This window comes from Crotalus tigris, unplaced genomic scaffold (assembly GCF_016545835.1).
Source record: "Crotalus tigris isolate CLP2741 ecotype Arizona unplaced genomic scaffold, ASM1654583v1 scf7180000018154.1287802725:315790, whole genome shotgun sequence".
NCBI lineage: Eukaryota > Metazoa > Chordata > Lepidosauria > Squamata > Viperidae > Crotalus > Crotalus tigris.
The window spans coordinates 225,536-242,210 of NW_024096850.1; the positions used below are offsets into that span (position 1 = coordinate 225,536).

Consider the following 16,675-nt stretch of genomic DNA (forward strand, 5'->3'; position numbering starts at 1 on the left):
CCTGGAGCCCTGAGCAGCAGAGGTCAAATGCCCAGCCTGGCCCTTGAGCACCTGCAGCATCAAGCCCAGCCCCACTTCCCCAAGGGGGCACACAGCTGCATTTACCTCCTCCTCAAGGCTGCTGCTGCTGTGCTTGCTCTCCTTAGCCAGCTTGCTCATGATGGGTACAAGGGCAAAGTCAGAGGGAGGCCCATTCCCTCTCCATGGGAGGAGACCTGGCTTTGTATCCAAAGTTTCCTTAGCAATAGGATGGGAGACCCCCAGGATAGACCAGAAGGAGGGGGCAAGGGGATGGTGTAAGGGCAGCATGAGTTTTGTATCATCACAAGTGCTGGGATGCAGGACAGAGATCAATAGACAGTTTGACATTTGACTTGCCTTCTGTGCCCTCAAGTCAGGCTCAGATCTTGGGGACCATTTAGAGATTTTGTCCAGGACAATCTCTTTCTACCTGGCTTCTTTTCCAGTGATGATCCACTGCCGCTAAGCCTTGTCCATCCACCTGGAGCTTATTGTCCTCTTTTACAGAACGCAATTCTGCTTTTTGGTGGGTTCCAGAAACATCTCTTTCTTCCACCCTCAGCCTGGACGGAGCTGAGAAAGGGGAGCCCCAACCCAGAACAGGAATTCAGCCTCTTCTCTGTTGGGAGACCACCAGGAGATCCTATGTCTACAAGGGGAAGCTGCCAAACGCTTTCCAGGGTCTGAGGGGAAGCACTGGGATCCCTTTGTCAAGATCCAGGAAGTCCCCAACCCAGAGGGTCACTTCTGTTCCTGCTTTTCTGGCTCTGAGGCCTCAAGCCCAGTTGTTGCCTCGCCTCGAGGGGGTGTGTGTGTGTGTGTGTGTGTGTGTCAGTCAGTCAGTCAGTCTTTTCTCAGAGCGAAGTGTCTCTCTGTGTGTGTGTGTTTGTGTGCCTGTGCGCGCGTGCGTGCGTCGGTCAGTCAGTCTTTCCTCAAGGAGAAGTAGATTCCCGCCCAGCACAGAAGCAGCTGAAGACACCCAGCAACTCCCTTCGCGCCCAAACCTGACAGGTGCTTCTCTCCTGCCATTGGCTCTCGCCAGGCTCACGTGACCCGGAGTGCTCCCACCCACCCACACCCTCAGCCCCGCCCTCCCACACGAATGCCAGGCGCCCTGAGGTGGGAGGGGCAGCCTCGCTCGCTCTGAGGAGGACTGGCCTCTCTAGGACTCCGCGCTCGCTGCTGTAACCCCTTCATATCCGCAGGCGGCAAAGAAATCGCAGGGACTAAAGGAGGCGGAGAGAGAGAGTTCTCTTCAGCTCTGACCGGATGGTGGGGAATGGAAGGATTAGTTAGAGCTGAAGAAGCTCCTTGGAGGAGAAGTGAAACGTCTTCAAAGAAAAGCAAGAAAGTCCAGTTGGCTCCTGAAAAATACATCTTTGGGACAACCAGGACCTGGAAGACGGAGAATCTCCATAGACCTTTCCTGGGAAAAGCCTCGGGGAAGGGAGAGAGAAGGTTTTTTTTTTTGCATTGCAAATTCAAGCAGGTTATTTATTTATTTATTCCCCGTTTTGCTACCCTGTAAGCAATTCAAGGCGGCGAACGTCAGAACAACCGCCCTGTGAGGTTGTGCTGATCTTGTTAAAATGATTCTTTTGCATCTTAGAATAGAATAGAGTAGTTGGAAGGGAACTTGGAGGTCTTCTAGTCCAACCCCCTGCTATTAATGCCACGCCTCTAATTGCCGCAGTTTCAGCTAGAAGAAAGGAATCAGTCCGGTGACCAGTCGGTCTGGATCGCGGGAGGGGGAAGGGGGGGAGACAATCATTGCTGGGATCTGCTTTGGATCCCGGGTCGATCCCGCAAAGCTGCGGAAAAGACAATCGGAGAGGGAGCCATAGGGGGCGCCCGCCTCAATGTGAGAGGCTGAGCGCCACTGCGCACGCTCCGCCACGTCTGCCCAGCTGGGGAGGAGCGGCTGTGAGCTATGACCTGGAAATCTGGGGAGGGAAGGCGGGCAGGAAGGGGTCCCCCAACCCCGAGTCTCCCCGGGGAAGGAAGTAGCTGGAGGGAAGGCTAAAGGAGCCACCTGCTCGCATGTGGATAAACCAGGTTTGCTTCCCAGCATTTCCATGCAAAAAAAGAATTTTGGCAAGGGGGGGGCTTCCCTGCCTGGCGCTCCTCCACCCTCTGCCAACGGACCCCTTTCAAGCTTTTGGGTGAGGGATTGAAAAGACCCCCAGGAGTTTTTCTCAGTGGCGCTGAAGGGCACCTCCAGAGAAGACCCTCCCTGAATTGGGGAGGGGGGCTGCATGTCAAGAGTTTGATGGGAAGGAGGGAGACACCTTCCACTAAGAGTGAACCAATAGGATTTTGCCCCTCTCCAAACTGTCCTGAATTTGATGAAACTGTCACTTTCTGAATGAGAACAGTCTGTGTGATTTCTGAAATTTCTTTTCCTTTTCCACTTCAGATGTAAAAAACTGGAGGCCTCTCGAGAGCTGAATGGCTTGAAACTCTTCTCTGGGATTCTCTGGGCAACTCCCTCAAATCCCGGGACTGAAAAAAACCTTTCCAGACTCAGGAGATCCACAGGGCCCTTCTGGATCCCTGTCAGAGAAGAGACTGGAAATGGATGCAAACCAGCCAGCTGGGAAGCGAGTGGGAAAAGGCCCTGCTGCTGCTCAGCTGGGAAGCTGTGAGGAGGTCTGGGCAGGACCTGGGCAGAAGATCCTGGAGGAAGCTCTTAGTTCTGAGATTCAGCACTGGCGCTTCAGGAACAGCCCCTTTCAGGAGGCTGAGAGACCACGAGAGCTTTGCAGCCGCCTTCACCGCCTTTGCTGGGGGTGGTTGCAGCCCGAGAAGCACACCAAGGCTCAGATGTTGGACCAGGTGATCTTGGAGCAGTTTCTGGCTGTCCTGCCTGGGGAGATGCAGTGCTGGGTGCGCGAATGCCGAGCAGAGACCAGTTGCCAGGCGGTGGCCCTGGCTGAAGGCTTCCTTCTGACCCAAGTAGAGAAGGAGCAGGGAGGACACCAGGTGAGAGATGTTCCTCTTGGGAAATATGGAGGAAGCTTAAGGTGTGGAATTCTTCAATGTATCCCTAACAGTTTTGGAGATTGATACATCTTAATAATCTCTGTTCACTGATTTCAGGACACAGCGCTTGCCACGTTGAAAATGAAAATGTAGTTCTTATATTCTTTTAACTCCTTTTTTGTCAAAATTTCAGGTTCTGAGGTCCTTCATGGAGGTAGGGACTAATTTTCCTGAGGAAAGGATGAATCCCACAAATCCCTCTCGGGATCCATGTTTTAGAGGACTCTACAAAGAGGAAGGTCAATGTCAAGACACCTCACTAGGTAACGGGGTCATTCTACAAGGTTGGAGATTTTCCAAAGAGATTCTAGTTATTCTTCATTCCATCAGAGATGGAAAGGGGAGTAACCTATCTTTAGCCTTCCTTGAGAGATAATTTGGAGTAAATTCTGACACATATCCCTGCTGGACCCCCTCTAACATTCTAACTTTCTAGCTTTCCTTGCAAGTGTGTTCTTGGGATGCCAGAATTACATCATTTGTCCGTCTATGTGGAACGGGTTGTTTTCAAGGGGTAGTGGGAGCATATACAGTGGTGGCCAAAATTGTGGAAGCCTTTTGGGAAAAGTATACAGGAGAAATGCCGCCTTTGGTTAAGTTTCCACCAATTTTTCTTCTAATTTCTTTATAACTGTAGCCTTGTTCACTTAATAATACTATTTTACATCGCTTTCTGAGCAACCAGTCAACTCTTTGCACCATGAGTTTAATTTTATTACGTTTTACAAGCTCACTAAATGAAAGAACACAAAAAATCCCAACCGACTTGATAGCGATCACATAACACACTGACCAATGTCCTTCTCTCAGCTTCAGTACATGACATCAATAACTGAATCCTACTGCGATCTGATTGGCTCATTGCCAAAACAAGATGACAACAAGATGATTGACTCTCTAAACACTCATGCTCATTGGCTACAATCAGATGAAGGGAAGCTACCTGATATCGACCTAAGCAAGTTGTGCTTCCTTTTTCTGGTTATTTGGCTATAACTTTTCATAGAATACAGTACAGATAATTGAACACAATATGTTGCATTACAATCTTGATTAAATTATATTTCCATTGATATATAATTTTATGGTACTACTACCCCCCCAAAAAGTGGTGTTATTAGCCATCAAATCTCAAAAATTCATTTTTCCCAAAATGTTTCCACAATTTTGGCCACTACTGTATTACGGTTGAGTGAATGCTTTGGTTGGCAAGAGTATACTTGTGTATACTTGTTTGTCCCTGCCCAAAAGGCTAAGAGAGAGGCCCAATTGGGGTTTGTGTCCCAGTGCATGGTGGGACTGTACTCTTCTCTTTTTATTCTTGGATCCCAAGATGGAGCCTTGAAAGACTGCCAAAAGACGGGATGATGGATGGAGGTTTCCTCCCCAGGGCAGGAAGAAATACTAAGTTGTTGCTTCAAGATAGAAAAGATGGAGCTGATCCCTTCCCTGCTCTCTTGTCTTTTTCCCAGGGAACAAAATGGAGTCGCTGTTATTCATCCACTCATCTCCACATACTGGTGGAGCTGAAAGAACAGCTGGACCTTCAGCTCAGGTAGGAAAGAAAAGATCAAAAGCTAATATGGGGAAACAGTTGAGACCTCCAGTTTCATTTGGGATTTCCGTTTATGATATTGTTGTTCCCGAGTGATGTGGAACAGGAAAATTAGATTCAAGTATAAACACTCGACTTAGAACACAGAACATAGAATATCAGAGTTGAGAGAGATCTTAGAGATCTTCTATCTAGTCAAAACCCCTGCTCGAGCAGGAGACATTGTACCATTTTAGACAAATGGTTATCTAGACCTTTCTTAAAAGTCTCCAGTGATGAAGCACCCATAACTTCTGTGTCATGGTTCCAACAGATGAAACTCTTCAAAGAACTTTGAGGCATTGTTTACTTTAAAGAATCTTTATTCGAGCAGCATAGCTTCAGCATCGTACATAGTCAAAGCCAAAATCTGGATTTCCCTCCCCTTAGCACACAGTATCAAACACAATTCCCTCCTCTAATTAACAGTCATAAATCACTTTCTCCAATTAGTTTGAACTGCAGGCTTTCTCTCCTGTTCTCCAACCCGCCATTTCTTATCATCTCTTATTTCAAGCTCTGAATTCACACACTAGTACAATATTGTTATGTCTAACTAACTCCCATCACATTCCTCCTCCTCCCCCAGTATCATCTAATTCTAAGAGTAAAGCATAAGAAAGAAAAAGGCCGCAACTCCATATGTTGTCAAAGCAAGAACATTCAAAGGTAGCACTGTTGACATTCTGAAGGAAAGCGGTTCCACTGGTTAATTGTTCACTGTCAGGAAGTTTCTCCTTAGTTCCAGGTTGCTTTTTTCCTTTTCCTTTTCCATTAATTCTTGTCTTGCGTTTGGGTGCTTTGGAGCAGGGCTTTTCAACCTTTTCACCCATTGTACCACTTTTAGGATATGGCAACATACGAGTACCACCAGTCGTCTAGCAAGGTGTCAAAAAGTTGACCCCCACCCAAAAAAGGAAAAAAGTGATAAAGTACAGGTAGTCCTCGACTTACAACAGTTCGCTTAGTGACTGTTTGAAGTTACAATGGCACTGAAAAAGTGTCCCCCAAGCAACAGCCGAGCAAGACACCTGTCTGCCCACCCGGCGGCACTCTTCCTTCTGTCCGAGGTTTTCATTGTTGTGAGCATTTGTTGAGGATTGACAGCGGGGGTGGGGTGGGGGGTGTTTGGTTTTTATTCCCCCCGTCTGCTGGGTGGTTGCAGCAGGTTTTGGTCACTTCACATTACCCTGGAACACCGTGACCGTCATAAATATGAATCAGTGGCCAAGCATCTGAACATAAATCACAAGACCCTGGAGATGCTGCAACATTCCAGCTTATCGACGCTTCTTCTGAGCTCAGCAGAAGCGCCAGGATCAGCGCTGAGCTCCAGCTGGAGCCTGGCGCTGATCCTGGTGCTTCCACTGAGCCCTGACAGTCCTGAAGAAGTGCTGATCCTGGCGCTTCTGCTGAGCCCTGACAGCCCTCCAGCTCCAGCCATCTCTCGCTCAGGCTTGTGCGGTGCTGCCGATTCAGTTCATTCCCCTCCCCCGTTACTTTTCTAGGGTGGTCACGTACCAGGTGCCAATGTACCACAGGTGGTACCCATACTACTGGCTGAAAAGCCCTGCTTTGGAGAATAGATTAACCTCTTCTTTTTTGTGGCAGCCCTTCAAATAGTGGAACGCTGCTATCATCTCTCCCCTGGCGCTTCTTTTCACTAGACTAGCCATATCCAGTTCCTGCAACCTTTCGTCATATGTTTTAGTTTCTAGTCCCCTAATCATCTTTGTTGCTCTTCTCTGCAGTATTCCCATAGCCTCAACTCTTCCAAACTCTTACTCTTCTCAATTCTTCCAAAGGCTTAACTCTCAGGATGGTTTTGGAAATGCATCCCTAACTTTAATGGTTATACTGCTGGAGTCCAAATATATAGTTCACACTATGAAATGTAAAAAGCTGTAAAACAAAACTGTTAGGCAAAGCAATAGGGACGTCTGAAGCAGTGCCAGCTGTTATCATTTTTGGAAAACCAGTAATAAGGCTGCCAGCTTCACTTGCATAAATATAGCTAGTCAGTTTATGATCACAGTTGGGACAGGAATTTCCATTGTAAAACACTGTGGTTGTTGAGGCTGTTGAGTAACCAATTGAGTTGAGTAACCAGTTATGTAACAGATCATGATGATTAAGCGGGTCGCATGTCATAAGTACAGAACCCAACTTAACCAATGGCTTTTTTTTGCCAGAAAACATAAAAGTGAACTGGTTTCAAAGTGCACGAATTGCAATTCTGTGACTGTGGGTATTGGTGCGACTGTTTCCAATGGTCTTAAGTGATTTTTTCAAAGACAGTTCTCATTCATCATTAAGTGAAATACGATAATTCTAGGAGAAAAGGCATACATTGAGAATTATTCCTTGTTTTCAAAGAGTTAAGAGGTATTAATACCACTTTACAATGCCTTGGTAAGGCCACACTTGGAATACTGCATCCAGTTTTGGTCACCGCAATGTAAAAACATGTTGAGATTTTAGAAAGAGTGGAGAGAAGAGCAACAAAGATGATTAGGGGACTGGAGGCTAAAACATATAAGGAACGGTTGCTGGAATTGGGTATGTCTAGTTTAACGAAGAGAAGGATGAGGGGGGACATGATAGCAGTGTTCCAGTATCTTAGGGGCTGCCACAAAGAAGAGGGAGTCAAGCTATTCTCCAAAGCACCTGAAGGCAGGACAAGACGCAATGGATGGAAACTAATCAAGGAGAGAAGCAACCTAGAACTAAGGAGAAACTTCCTGACAGTGAGAACAATTAACCAGTGCATCAACCTGCCTCCAGAAGCGGTAAATGCTCCAACATTATTTGTCTGAAATGGTATAGGGTTTCCTGCCTGAGCAGGAGGTTGGACTAGATGACCTCCAAGATCCCTTCCAACTTTATTATTATTATTATTGTTGTTGTTGTTGTTGTTAAAACTTTTTTTCCTGAGCTAAGCCGATTTTTAAAAAAGGGTAAAGACTGGAGACAATCCTGACTTCATCTTGGCTTCTAGGAACTGCAGAATAACAGAATACAGAATAATATAGTTGGAAGGGATCTTGGAGGTCATCTAGTCCAACCTTCTGCTCAAGCAGGAGAACCTATACCACAAGTGGCTGTCCAGTCTCTTCTTAAAGCCTCCAATGAGGGAGAACCCATGGGCTGCATTAGACAAGTGATTTTCTATTGGCCTATGTCCAGGTTTTTTTTTAACACTTTGGATTAGAAAAGAGATAAAAGGATAAGATAAAGGAAAGGGATAAAGTGGTCCCTCATTCTGTGACTTACCAGGAGTGAACCTGCTTAGCTGAGAAAGTCAACTGAGGGCTGGAGTTGTCAATTGGTAGAATCCAATTTATAGTAACCAATCACATGAAATTTTTCAGTAGATAGGAATACAGTTAATGCACATACAATAATTTTAATAATCTTCAGGGAGAACCTGCTGTCCTACATCGCTTAGATCAGTGATGGCGAACCTTTTAGACACCGAGTGCCCAAACTGCAACCCAAAACCCACTTATTTATCGCAAAGTGCCAAGGCTGCATCAGCATTGCTGCATCAGCATTGTGGTGCCCTCGGGGGGGTGTGGGGGCATGGCCCACTAGGTGGGCGTGACTGCAGTGGTCATGGCAGACTGGGTGAGTGTGGCTGGGGCCAGTCCCTCGCCATCTCCGGGGCATCCCCCCGGGGCCAAAGCCACTTGCTTGCTTACTTCCTACCCTGTCACTTCCAAACGCCACATGCTCACTACTCTGGCAAACTGCTGGGGCAATGGTCCGTGTGCCCACACAGAGGGCTCCGAGTGCCACCCCTGGCACGCGTGCCATAGGTTCGCCACCACTGGCTTAGATGGAGAGGATGGTGTGTGTAACAACCCCTTTAGAGTTCAGGGGACGGTTTTTTCACATAACATGTTGAATCCAGCTGGGGAAAAGTCCAGCTAAGAATTATAACTCCATGTTTTTAGCATTTGCAGATTAAAAGAGATCTTGCACATTCTTCCTGACTCTGCTCATAAAGATTGTTCCTCGTTCAGGGTCCTGTGTCCTTTGATGAGATGGATGTTCATTTCACCAATGAAGAATGGTCGCTGCTGGATCCCGACCAGAAAGCCCTGTACCAAGAAATAATGTTGGAGACGTCTAGGATTGTAACCTCTTTAGGTAAGGGTTTATCTAGAAGAAAATTAAGTAAGACTGAGGAGTCATTGGACTGTTTATTTACAGCCCAGGATATCTGTGCAGAACTTGTTAAAATGGTTTTTTGTCTTTTCTCTTTTCATTTTATATTAATTCCAGTCCACCTCTGTGGTCTTCTAAGTACCATAGTATCAACCTCCAGCTCAAATATCCAAATAAAGTCCAGGATTTCTTCCATTTCTGAAAATCTTACTGGTTTATTGAATACATGACATAGTATAGGCCAGGGGTAGGCAACCTTGGCTCTTCTATGACTCATGGACTTCAAGTCCCAGAATTCCTGAGCCAGCATGGCTCAGCTTGGAAACCTCTCCCTTTCCCCTCAGCATGGCTGGCTCAGGAATTCTGGGAGTTGAAGTCCACGAGTCATAAAAGGGCCAAGGTTGCCTACCCCTGGTATAGGCAGAGGAAAACTAACTCTAAAATCCCAAGACATCTAATCAAAGCATATATCAATGACATTCCCAACCAAACCTCCCAGATGTCCACAGAGTTCATGTAAACACATTCTCATTGTTTAGATAACTGTCTGCTATCTTCTTCACAGCGGTTAGAATGTCCTTCAAAACTTCCATACATCTTTTCTCAACAAATGTCTGCAGAACTGGAGAGGGTTCGTTTCTGTAACTAACCCATTTGAAGCCTCATCTCTACCCTGCCCCTTACTCTAAGGACAAAATGAAAACAATAAGGCAGGTAGCTGCCAGGTTTTCACTCTTGACACATAGTATCATTTAGAAGAAAGGAACTGGTTAGAGATAGTTGGTCTGGAGAGTTAACAAGCAGGCTTGTGATCTTCTATATCAATACTGCAGAACTATTGGGAATATAATCAGAGAAGGGTGATTTTGCTTATTTCACTTGTCCTAATTAGCCATATTTTTTTCTTGGAGTGATATTGTAATGATAGGTATGTTGTGGCTTTAGCACATCAGACACAAGGGTGTATGCTACATCCTGTCAAGATCTAGGCTGCAGGACACTGCATTAGTTATTATGTTGTCTTATGTTCTGCATTTAAATTGTTGTCAGACACCCAGAATTATACGAGTTGAGCAGCCACGCCAATGTTTTAAGTTAAGAAATAGCATTCATGCTGTCATTTTTCCTTTTGTTCTCCCTCCAGATGTCCAGGAATAGGTGTAGGCTAGGGATTGTCATGGGGATTGCAAACTATATGTTGTAGAGTTTCTGATATCTTTTTCTCCTCCCCCGAGAAGTTGATGCACAGAAAAATGAAAATTATCGAGAGCCACGTGTGGTGCCATCACAAATAATCGAAACTGAAATACGAGAACAGCAATGTGCAGATAAGTGGGGAAGAAGGAGATATGAGAAAAAAGAATCTTACACTTGGAGAGAAAACTTGACCTTTGAATGTGTGGAAATGGATAACTTCCAGATTCAACATGATTTCAAAGGAAGCAGTACGGGAAAGTGTCGAGGAAATGGGAAGAGATTCAAACTGAAACCCAATTTCAGTAATTGCTGCAAAATTGGAAAAAACTTCAGTTATAACACTAAAATTATCCCATATAAAATAATCCATGCAAAGGAGAAGCCCTACAAATGTTTGGACTGTGGAAAGAACTTTAGGTGGAGAGGTAATCTTAACTATCATAAAAAGATCCATTTGGGGGAAAAGCCCTTCAAATGTGCAGAATGTGGAAGAAGTTTCAATATGAACAGTTCCTTGACTTATCATAAAAGGATCCATATGGGAGAGAAACCCTATAAATGCACGGACTGTGGTAAAAGCTTCACTATGAACAGTGCCTTTACTTTTCATAAAAGAATCCATATGGGAGAGAAATCTTACAAATGCCTGGAATGTGGAAAAAACTTCAGCACCAAAAGTTATCTGACCTCCCATAAAAGGATCCACACAGGGGAAAAACCATATAAATGCGTAGACTGTGGAAAAAGCTTCAGTATGAAAAGTTCCTTTACTTACCATAAAAGGATCCACATGGGAGAGAAACCATATAAATGCCTGGAATGTGGGAAAAGCTTCAGTATGAATAGTTCTCTAACATATCACAAAAGGATCCACACAGGAGAGAAACCCTATAAATGTCCGGAGTGTGGAAAGAGCTTCAGCAGCAGCAGTTATCTAACTTCCCATAAAAGGATCCATACAGGGGAAAAACCCTATAAATGCATAGAGTGTGGGAAAAGCTTCAGTTTGAACAGTTCCCTTGCTTCTCATAAAAGGATCCATACAGGAGAGAAACCTTATACATGCACGGAGTGTGGAAAGAGCTTCAGCAGCAGCAGTTCTCTTACTTGCCATAAAAGGATCCATTCAGGGTTGAAACCTTATATATGCAATGAATGTGGGAAGAGTTTTATTTCAAGCAGCTCCCTTACGAAACACATTAGTATCCACTCGGGGGAGAAATTATATCCTTGTACGGAGTGTGGGAAAAGCTTTCGACTGAATAGTCACCTAACTTCCCACAAGAGAATGCATACTGGAGAAAAACCCTATCGATGCACGGACTGTGGAAAAAGCTTTAGTATCAATAGTTCCCTTACTTCTCATAAGAAGATCCATTCAAGGTTGAAACCATACATATGCAAGGAATGTGGGAAGAGTTTTGTTTCTAACAGCTCCCTAACGAATCATGTTTGTATCCACCTAGGTGAGAAACTATATCAGTGTACAGAGTGTGTGAAAAGTTTCAGGTGGAAAAGTCACCTAATTTCTCATAAAAGGATGCATACAGGAGAGAAACCCTATAAATGCATGGACTGTGGAAAAAGCTTCAGTAAGAACAGTTCCCTTACTTCTCATAAAAGGATCCATACGGGAGAAAAACCCTATGAATGCACAGAGTGTGAGAAAAGATTCAGCAAGAGCCGTTACCTTACTTCCCATAAACGAGTCCACACACGGGAGAAGCGATAAATATGCTCTGAATATGGAAAGAGTTTTTGTGAAACTCTTATGCTGCCTAACAGAAATGGGGAAAAAATATACATGCATGATATGTGGAAAGAAATTTATGTGGAGCAATCAACTTACTTTCCATAAAAGGACCCACATGGGGAACATGTCTTTTGGGATTGAAGTGTTCTGAATTCCTGTAAAAGGATTGGCTGTAATATCAAACGTATACAGTAAATGCAGAACTTCACTCAAGAATTATGAACTGATGTGTCTAAAGGCTCCATACAAGGGAAATAGCATGTAAGCATGTAGTGTGGAAAGAGCTTCAAATGCTTTTCTTTCTGCATGTGCCTTGCAGATAGGTTTTTTTTTTTTTAAATTTCTGATGATACCAGTCCCTGCAGGGTTTTTTTGGCAGGGTTTTTCAAAGTGCTTTGCTATTGCTGCCATCATGGGGTTGAGAGAAAGTGACAGGCCCAAAGTCACTTAATGTCTAAAGTGGGACTCCAAGTTTCCAGCCTGGTCTCTTAACCACTGCACCAAGCTGGTTTTTTCAAGTGGAATAGAAACTTTATTTTTGGAAAATAAGTTATTGCAGGTACACGCGGGAGAAACATTAGAACGCATAGAACGTGGGAATAGTTTGAGAAGGAAATGTCTACTTGGGAAAGGAATCCATAAATGCAGGGAGAATGGGAAGAAGTTAAGCAAAAACAGGTTCCTTAATTCCCATGAAAAGATCCATATGGAAGAACCACAGATACATGTGTCTGGGAGAAGAATGATCAAGTAGGTGTCTTGAGAACTTCAATACAAGGCGCTCTTATTTCCCAGAAAAAGTTTCACATAGGAGAGAATGTAGATATAAATACATGGAACACCAAGAGAGTCAGCCTTTTTATTTGTCTTATTTTCTGTAAAAGTATCAACTCTTAAGGGTCCAGTAAGTACAATGATCCCACAGAAAAAAGTGAACAGAGGATTGTCATAGGAGAAACTGAATAAATGTATGAATTATGGAAAGAGCTCCCAAGATAGATTTTTTTAAATACCAGAGATATAACCTAGTTAGTTATATCTGCTCACAAGAATCTTTTATTAAACTGTCCTGCTTATTATTATGCCAGTATTTGTCAAGACCTGTGCCTGGTCAGTTTGCTTTATTTAGGTAGAAGCAACATCTTAAGTTGTTCTGGGATCAGGTTGCAGGCTTTGTGGAGAGCTACATATGTAAGCAAAGCAGGGGGAAATGTATGTTTGTACGTGTATGTGTACTTTAGCTCTAATTATAAATACCTGCCTTCCTTCAATATATAGCCAAGTATTTAAGCTCTTAGTTCTTTGTTTTTTATGTATCATGATGTACATTAGTTGTGGTTTATCTGTGAAACATCTTTTCCAGATGTTTATATGTACATGCCCGTTTGGTTGAGTATGTTTCTGGTTGCAAAATCACATTAATCCTGCTGTAAAGAGAAGTGTGGCCAGTGAGGTTATGATTGCAACTATTGCCTCTTTACTTTAAAAATGTTTATGGACATCCAGGTCATGGTTGTCCCAAAATGCTTTTTCAAGAGGCAACTGGGCTTTCTTTTTTTTTTTCTTTGAAGACATTCCACTTCTCATCCAAGGAACTCAGAGTAGATGAAGCTTCTTGGATGAGAAGTGAAATATTTTCAAAGAAAAAACAGAAAGTCCAGTTGCCTCTTGAAAAAACACCTTTGGGATTACTTTAAAAATGTTTTTATGAATCCAACAGTGTATTCATATGAACAATATTTTTTAAGAAGGGAACTAAACAGCTTGATTTAAATTACTCAGTGTCTTCTAACAAGGATCATATTTTCTAACCTCTTATTATTAAATATATATATCATTCATATCAAAGAGAATCCTTTCTGGCTTTGTTACATTTCCAGACCACTGAATTTGTCAAGGATTTCAATATCACTTTGGTACCACTGTATATTTGGTGATATCAAAGTAATCAGAAAGGTCAATCCTATTTGAAATTTTAGAGGACCGTGGCACTGCCAATTGGAGAAATCTTGTGTTGGTGTGATTGTGACTGTGTTTTTTACCTTACTATAGCTTTTAAAAAATGTTTCTGTATGTTCTGATTAACTGTATTTCTCATTTTGGAGGGTTATTATAATAAATTATGGGAAAGAGTTGTTGCACAATACAAATGATGCCTCTACATCAGGGGTTCCCAACCTCCGGTCCGTGGACCTGCACTGGGTCACAGCATGCCAGAAACCAGGCCACACAAAGAAGTGAAACCCCATCTGCAGAATGCAGGTAGCACACAAAACTATGACCCCTCTGGTCCACAGAAAAACATCCCCATGGAACCCGTTCCTGGTGCCCAACAGGTTGGGGGTCACTGCCCAGAAAAAAAAACAAATGAATATGTGGGAGAAGCTTCAGTGAGGGGAGAGAAATGGAACAGACAGAAAGTGCTAGAAAGTGGTAGAAGGAATTCACATCAAACTCAGTATCAAAGGATTCCCACTCCACAGATGGTGAATGTATAGAAATCCATGGAATATGAGAAAAACAGCACCAAGGCAGATGAACCTATACATGAAGCAACAAAGGGGAGAAAGCAGTGCCTCTAAAAATGTAGGAAGATTCATTACGTTCCTCACAATGCGAGGGTTTTTTTTCCAGAATTTTCCTAAATTATGTAATTTGACATCTGTGGAAATAATCCATGCAGCACTGATGGTGCTTTGGCCAATTTTATCTTTCTTTATATCTGAGAACTCAGAGGGGAACCAGAGAAGCCTTTTGCTGTGTGCGGGTGGAGGGGGCCCCTGAGGGAGAAGAGGGGATGGAGGAGGCCTAATTCGGAGTCAGGCCAAGAGAAAGGAAGAGTCGAGTCCTGAGGAACCCCACAGAGCCCCGATGGCGGTGTTTCCCTCAGAGCCGTGTGTCTTTCTTTCTCTCCCCTCTCCCTGCCAACAGATGCTCCTCCCACGTCTCTTGGAACTTTTTCCTACCTTTTCCTGCTTCCCACATTCGATGCATTGAATTGGAGACACCTCGATGTGTTTGGGCATGATGGGCCCCTAAGAGCCTCGAGGGAGAAGAGTGGCCCCAAAGGAGGCCTCATCCACAGTCTGACCGAGAAAAAGAAGTCGAGGCCATCTCTGAGGAGCTCCAAATAAGCCCGATAGCAGCTCTTCCCTCAGGACCGCATCTTCCTCTCAACGGCCTTTCCCGCCTTTTCCCATCTCGCCGCCTGAGCGAATCGCACAGGGAGGGGCGTGGCCAGAAGAAAACCGGGGAGGTCCCGTCTCCCTTGCCCTGCAGCCTTTTCCCCAACATCTCCGCGGGGGGGAGGTCCCAGTCCTCTTCTCCCCCCCCAGCCTCTCCCCCCCAGAGGCTCCTCCCACGTCTCTTGGAACTCTTTTTCCTGCCTTTTCCTGCTCCCCACATTCTATGCATTGTATTGGAGACACCTCGATGTGTTTGGGTATGATGGGCCCCTAAGAGCCTCGAGGGAGAAGAGTGCCCCAAAGGAGGCCTCATCCAAAGTTTGACCGAGAAAAAGAAGTTGAGGCTGTCTCTCAGGAGCCCCGAAGAAGCCCGGTGGAGGTGCTTCCCTCAGAACCGCGTCCTTCTTTCTTTCAACGGTTTTTGCCGCCTCGCCGCCTGAGGGAATCTCACGGGGAGGGGCGTGGCCAGAAGGGAAGCGGGTAAGGGGAGGAGTCTTGCAAGGTCCCGGCTCCCTTGCCCGGTAGCCTGTTCCCTAACATCTCCGCGGGGGGTCCCAGTCCTCTTCTCCCCCCTCCCCAGCCTCAATGGGGCTGTCCCCCAAGCGTGGCCCTGCTCTATCTGGGTTGGGGGCTACCTGAACCAGGGGTACTACACTGCTTTTGGATGTGATGGCCAAGATCCTTGAGGGGGCTAGAAAGGGGCTCCTGGGGAAAACGTTGTGTGGGGGTGGAGGGGCCCCTGAGGGAGAGGAGAGGCCCAGAAATAGGCCACATCCAGAGTTTGACCGAGAAAAAGACGTTGAGGCCGTCTCTCAGGAGACCCGAAGAAGCCTGGTGGAGGCGCTTCCCTCAGAGGCACGTCCTTCTTTCTTTCAACGGCTTTTCCCGCCTCGCCGCCTGAGGGAATCGCACTGAGAGGGGCGTGGCCAGAAGGGAGACGGGGGGAAGGGAGGAGCCTTGCAAGGTCCCGTCTCCCTTGCCCTGCAGCCTTTCCCTCAACGCCTCTTCTCGACGTCCTAGCCCCTTTCTTCCCCTTCTGGGGGGGGGGTTTCTCCTTCTTCCCCCTTTCCCTTCCAGGGATCCTTGCCAGCTGACCCACCAGCAACAACGGTGACCCCAGCAGAGCCCATGGAGGCTTCCCGCAAGCCCCCTCCCAAGAGAGGAAGGGGAGAAGTGAAATTGGGAGGGGGGGTCTTGACAGGGATGCTTTGGAGTTGGCCTGCCAGGAATACGTTTCGCCAATGGGAATCCTCTCTTCTCTTGAGTCATCTGTCTCCGAGCAGAATCTCTTGTGATTTCTCCCTGTTGAAGAAAGCCTTTGGAGCAGAAAATGAGAAAGTTTGTTTGTGTCTGTGTGTGTGTGTGTGTGTGTGTGTGTGTGTTGTGTGCAGCTACAACTGGAGGGGACTTTGGAACTGGGTTGTCCCAAAGAGAACACAGGTGGGCCCTGAGTGAAGCAATCTCTACGGGAGACAACAATTGCTGAGATGTGGAAATCCCATTCTTAGCTGATTCAGAATGTAGCAGTCTCCTCCAGACACAACTCACTTGTTTTTCACAAGACCTTTCCCTGACGCCTATCTCCAACCTTCCAGTGCATGATCAACTCTGGCTTTCTAGAGGACTATCTGTATGTCTCTCCTCCTTCAAATCAAATGCAACATCATCTGCTTCATGGGGAGCCCGTTTCCCTGACCTACTGGGAAGTTTGAA

At 45.4% G+C, this 16,675-nt stretch overlaps 1 protein-coding gene across 2 annotated transcripts; it reads left to right on the forward strand.

Annotated features, from left to right (window-relative positions):
* Nucleotides 1-1,855: 1,855 nt before the first annotated feature.
* On the forward strand, nucleotides 1,856-13,923 carry LOC120310239 (zinc finger protein 345-like). Of its 2 annotated transcripts, none has more exons than XM_039348442.1 (6): nucleotides 1,856-2,183; nucleotides 2,438-3,003; nucleotides 3,197-3,326; nucleotides 4,536-4,618; nucleotides 8,683-8,809; nucleotides 10,066-13,923. In XM_039348442.1, the coding sequence occupies exons 2-6, from the start codon at nucleotides 2,596-2,598 to the stop codon at nucleotides 11,754-11,756; spliced, it is 2,439 nt and encodes an 812-aa protein (XP_039204376.1). In that variant the 5' UTR covers nucleotides 1,856-2,183; nucleotides 2,438-2,595; the 3' UTR covers nucleotides 11,757-13,923. The 2 variants fall into 2 exon arrangements, with proteins under 2 accessions (XP_039204376.1, XP_039204375.1); XM_039348441.1 differs by having other exon boundaries at nucleotides 1,856-2,076.
* Nucleotides 13,924-16,675: the final 2,752 nt, after the last annotated feature.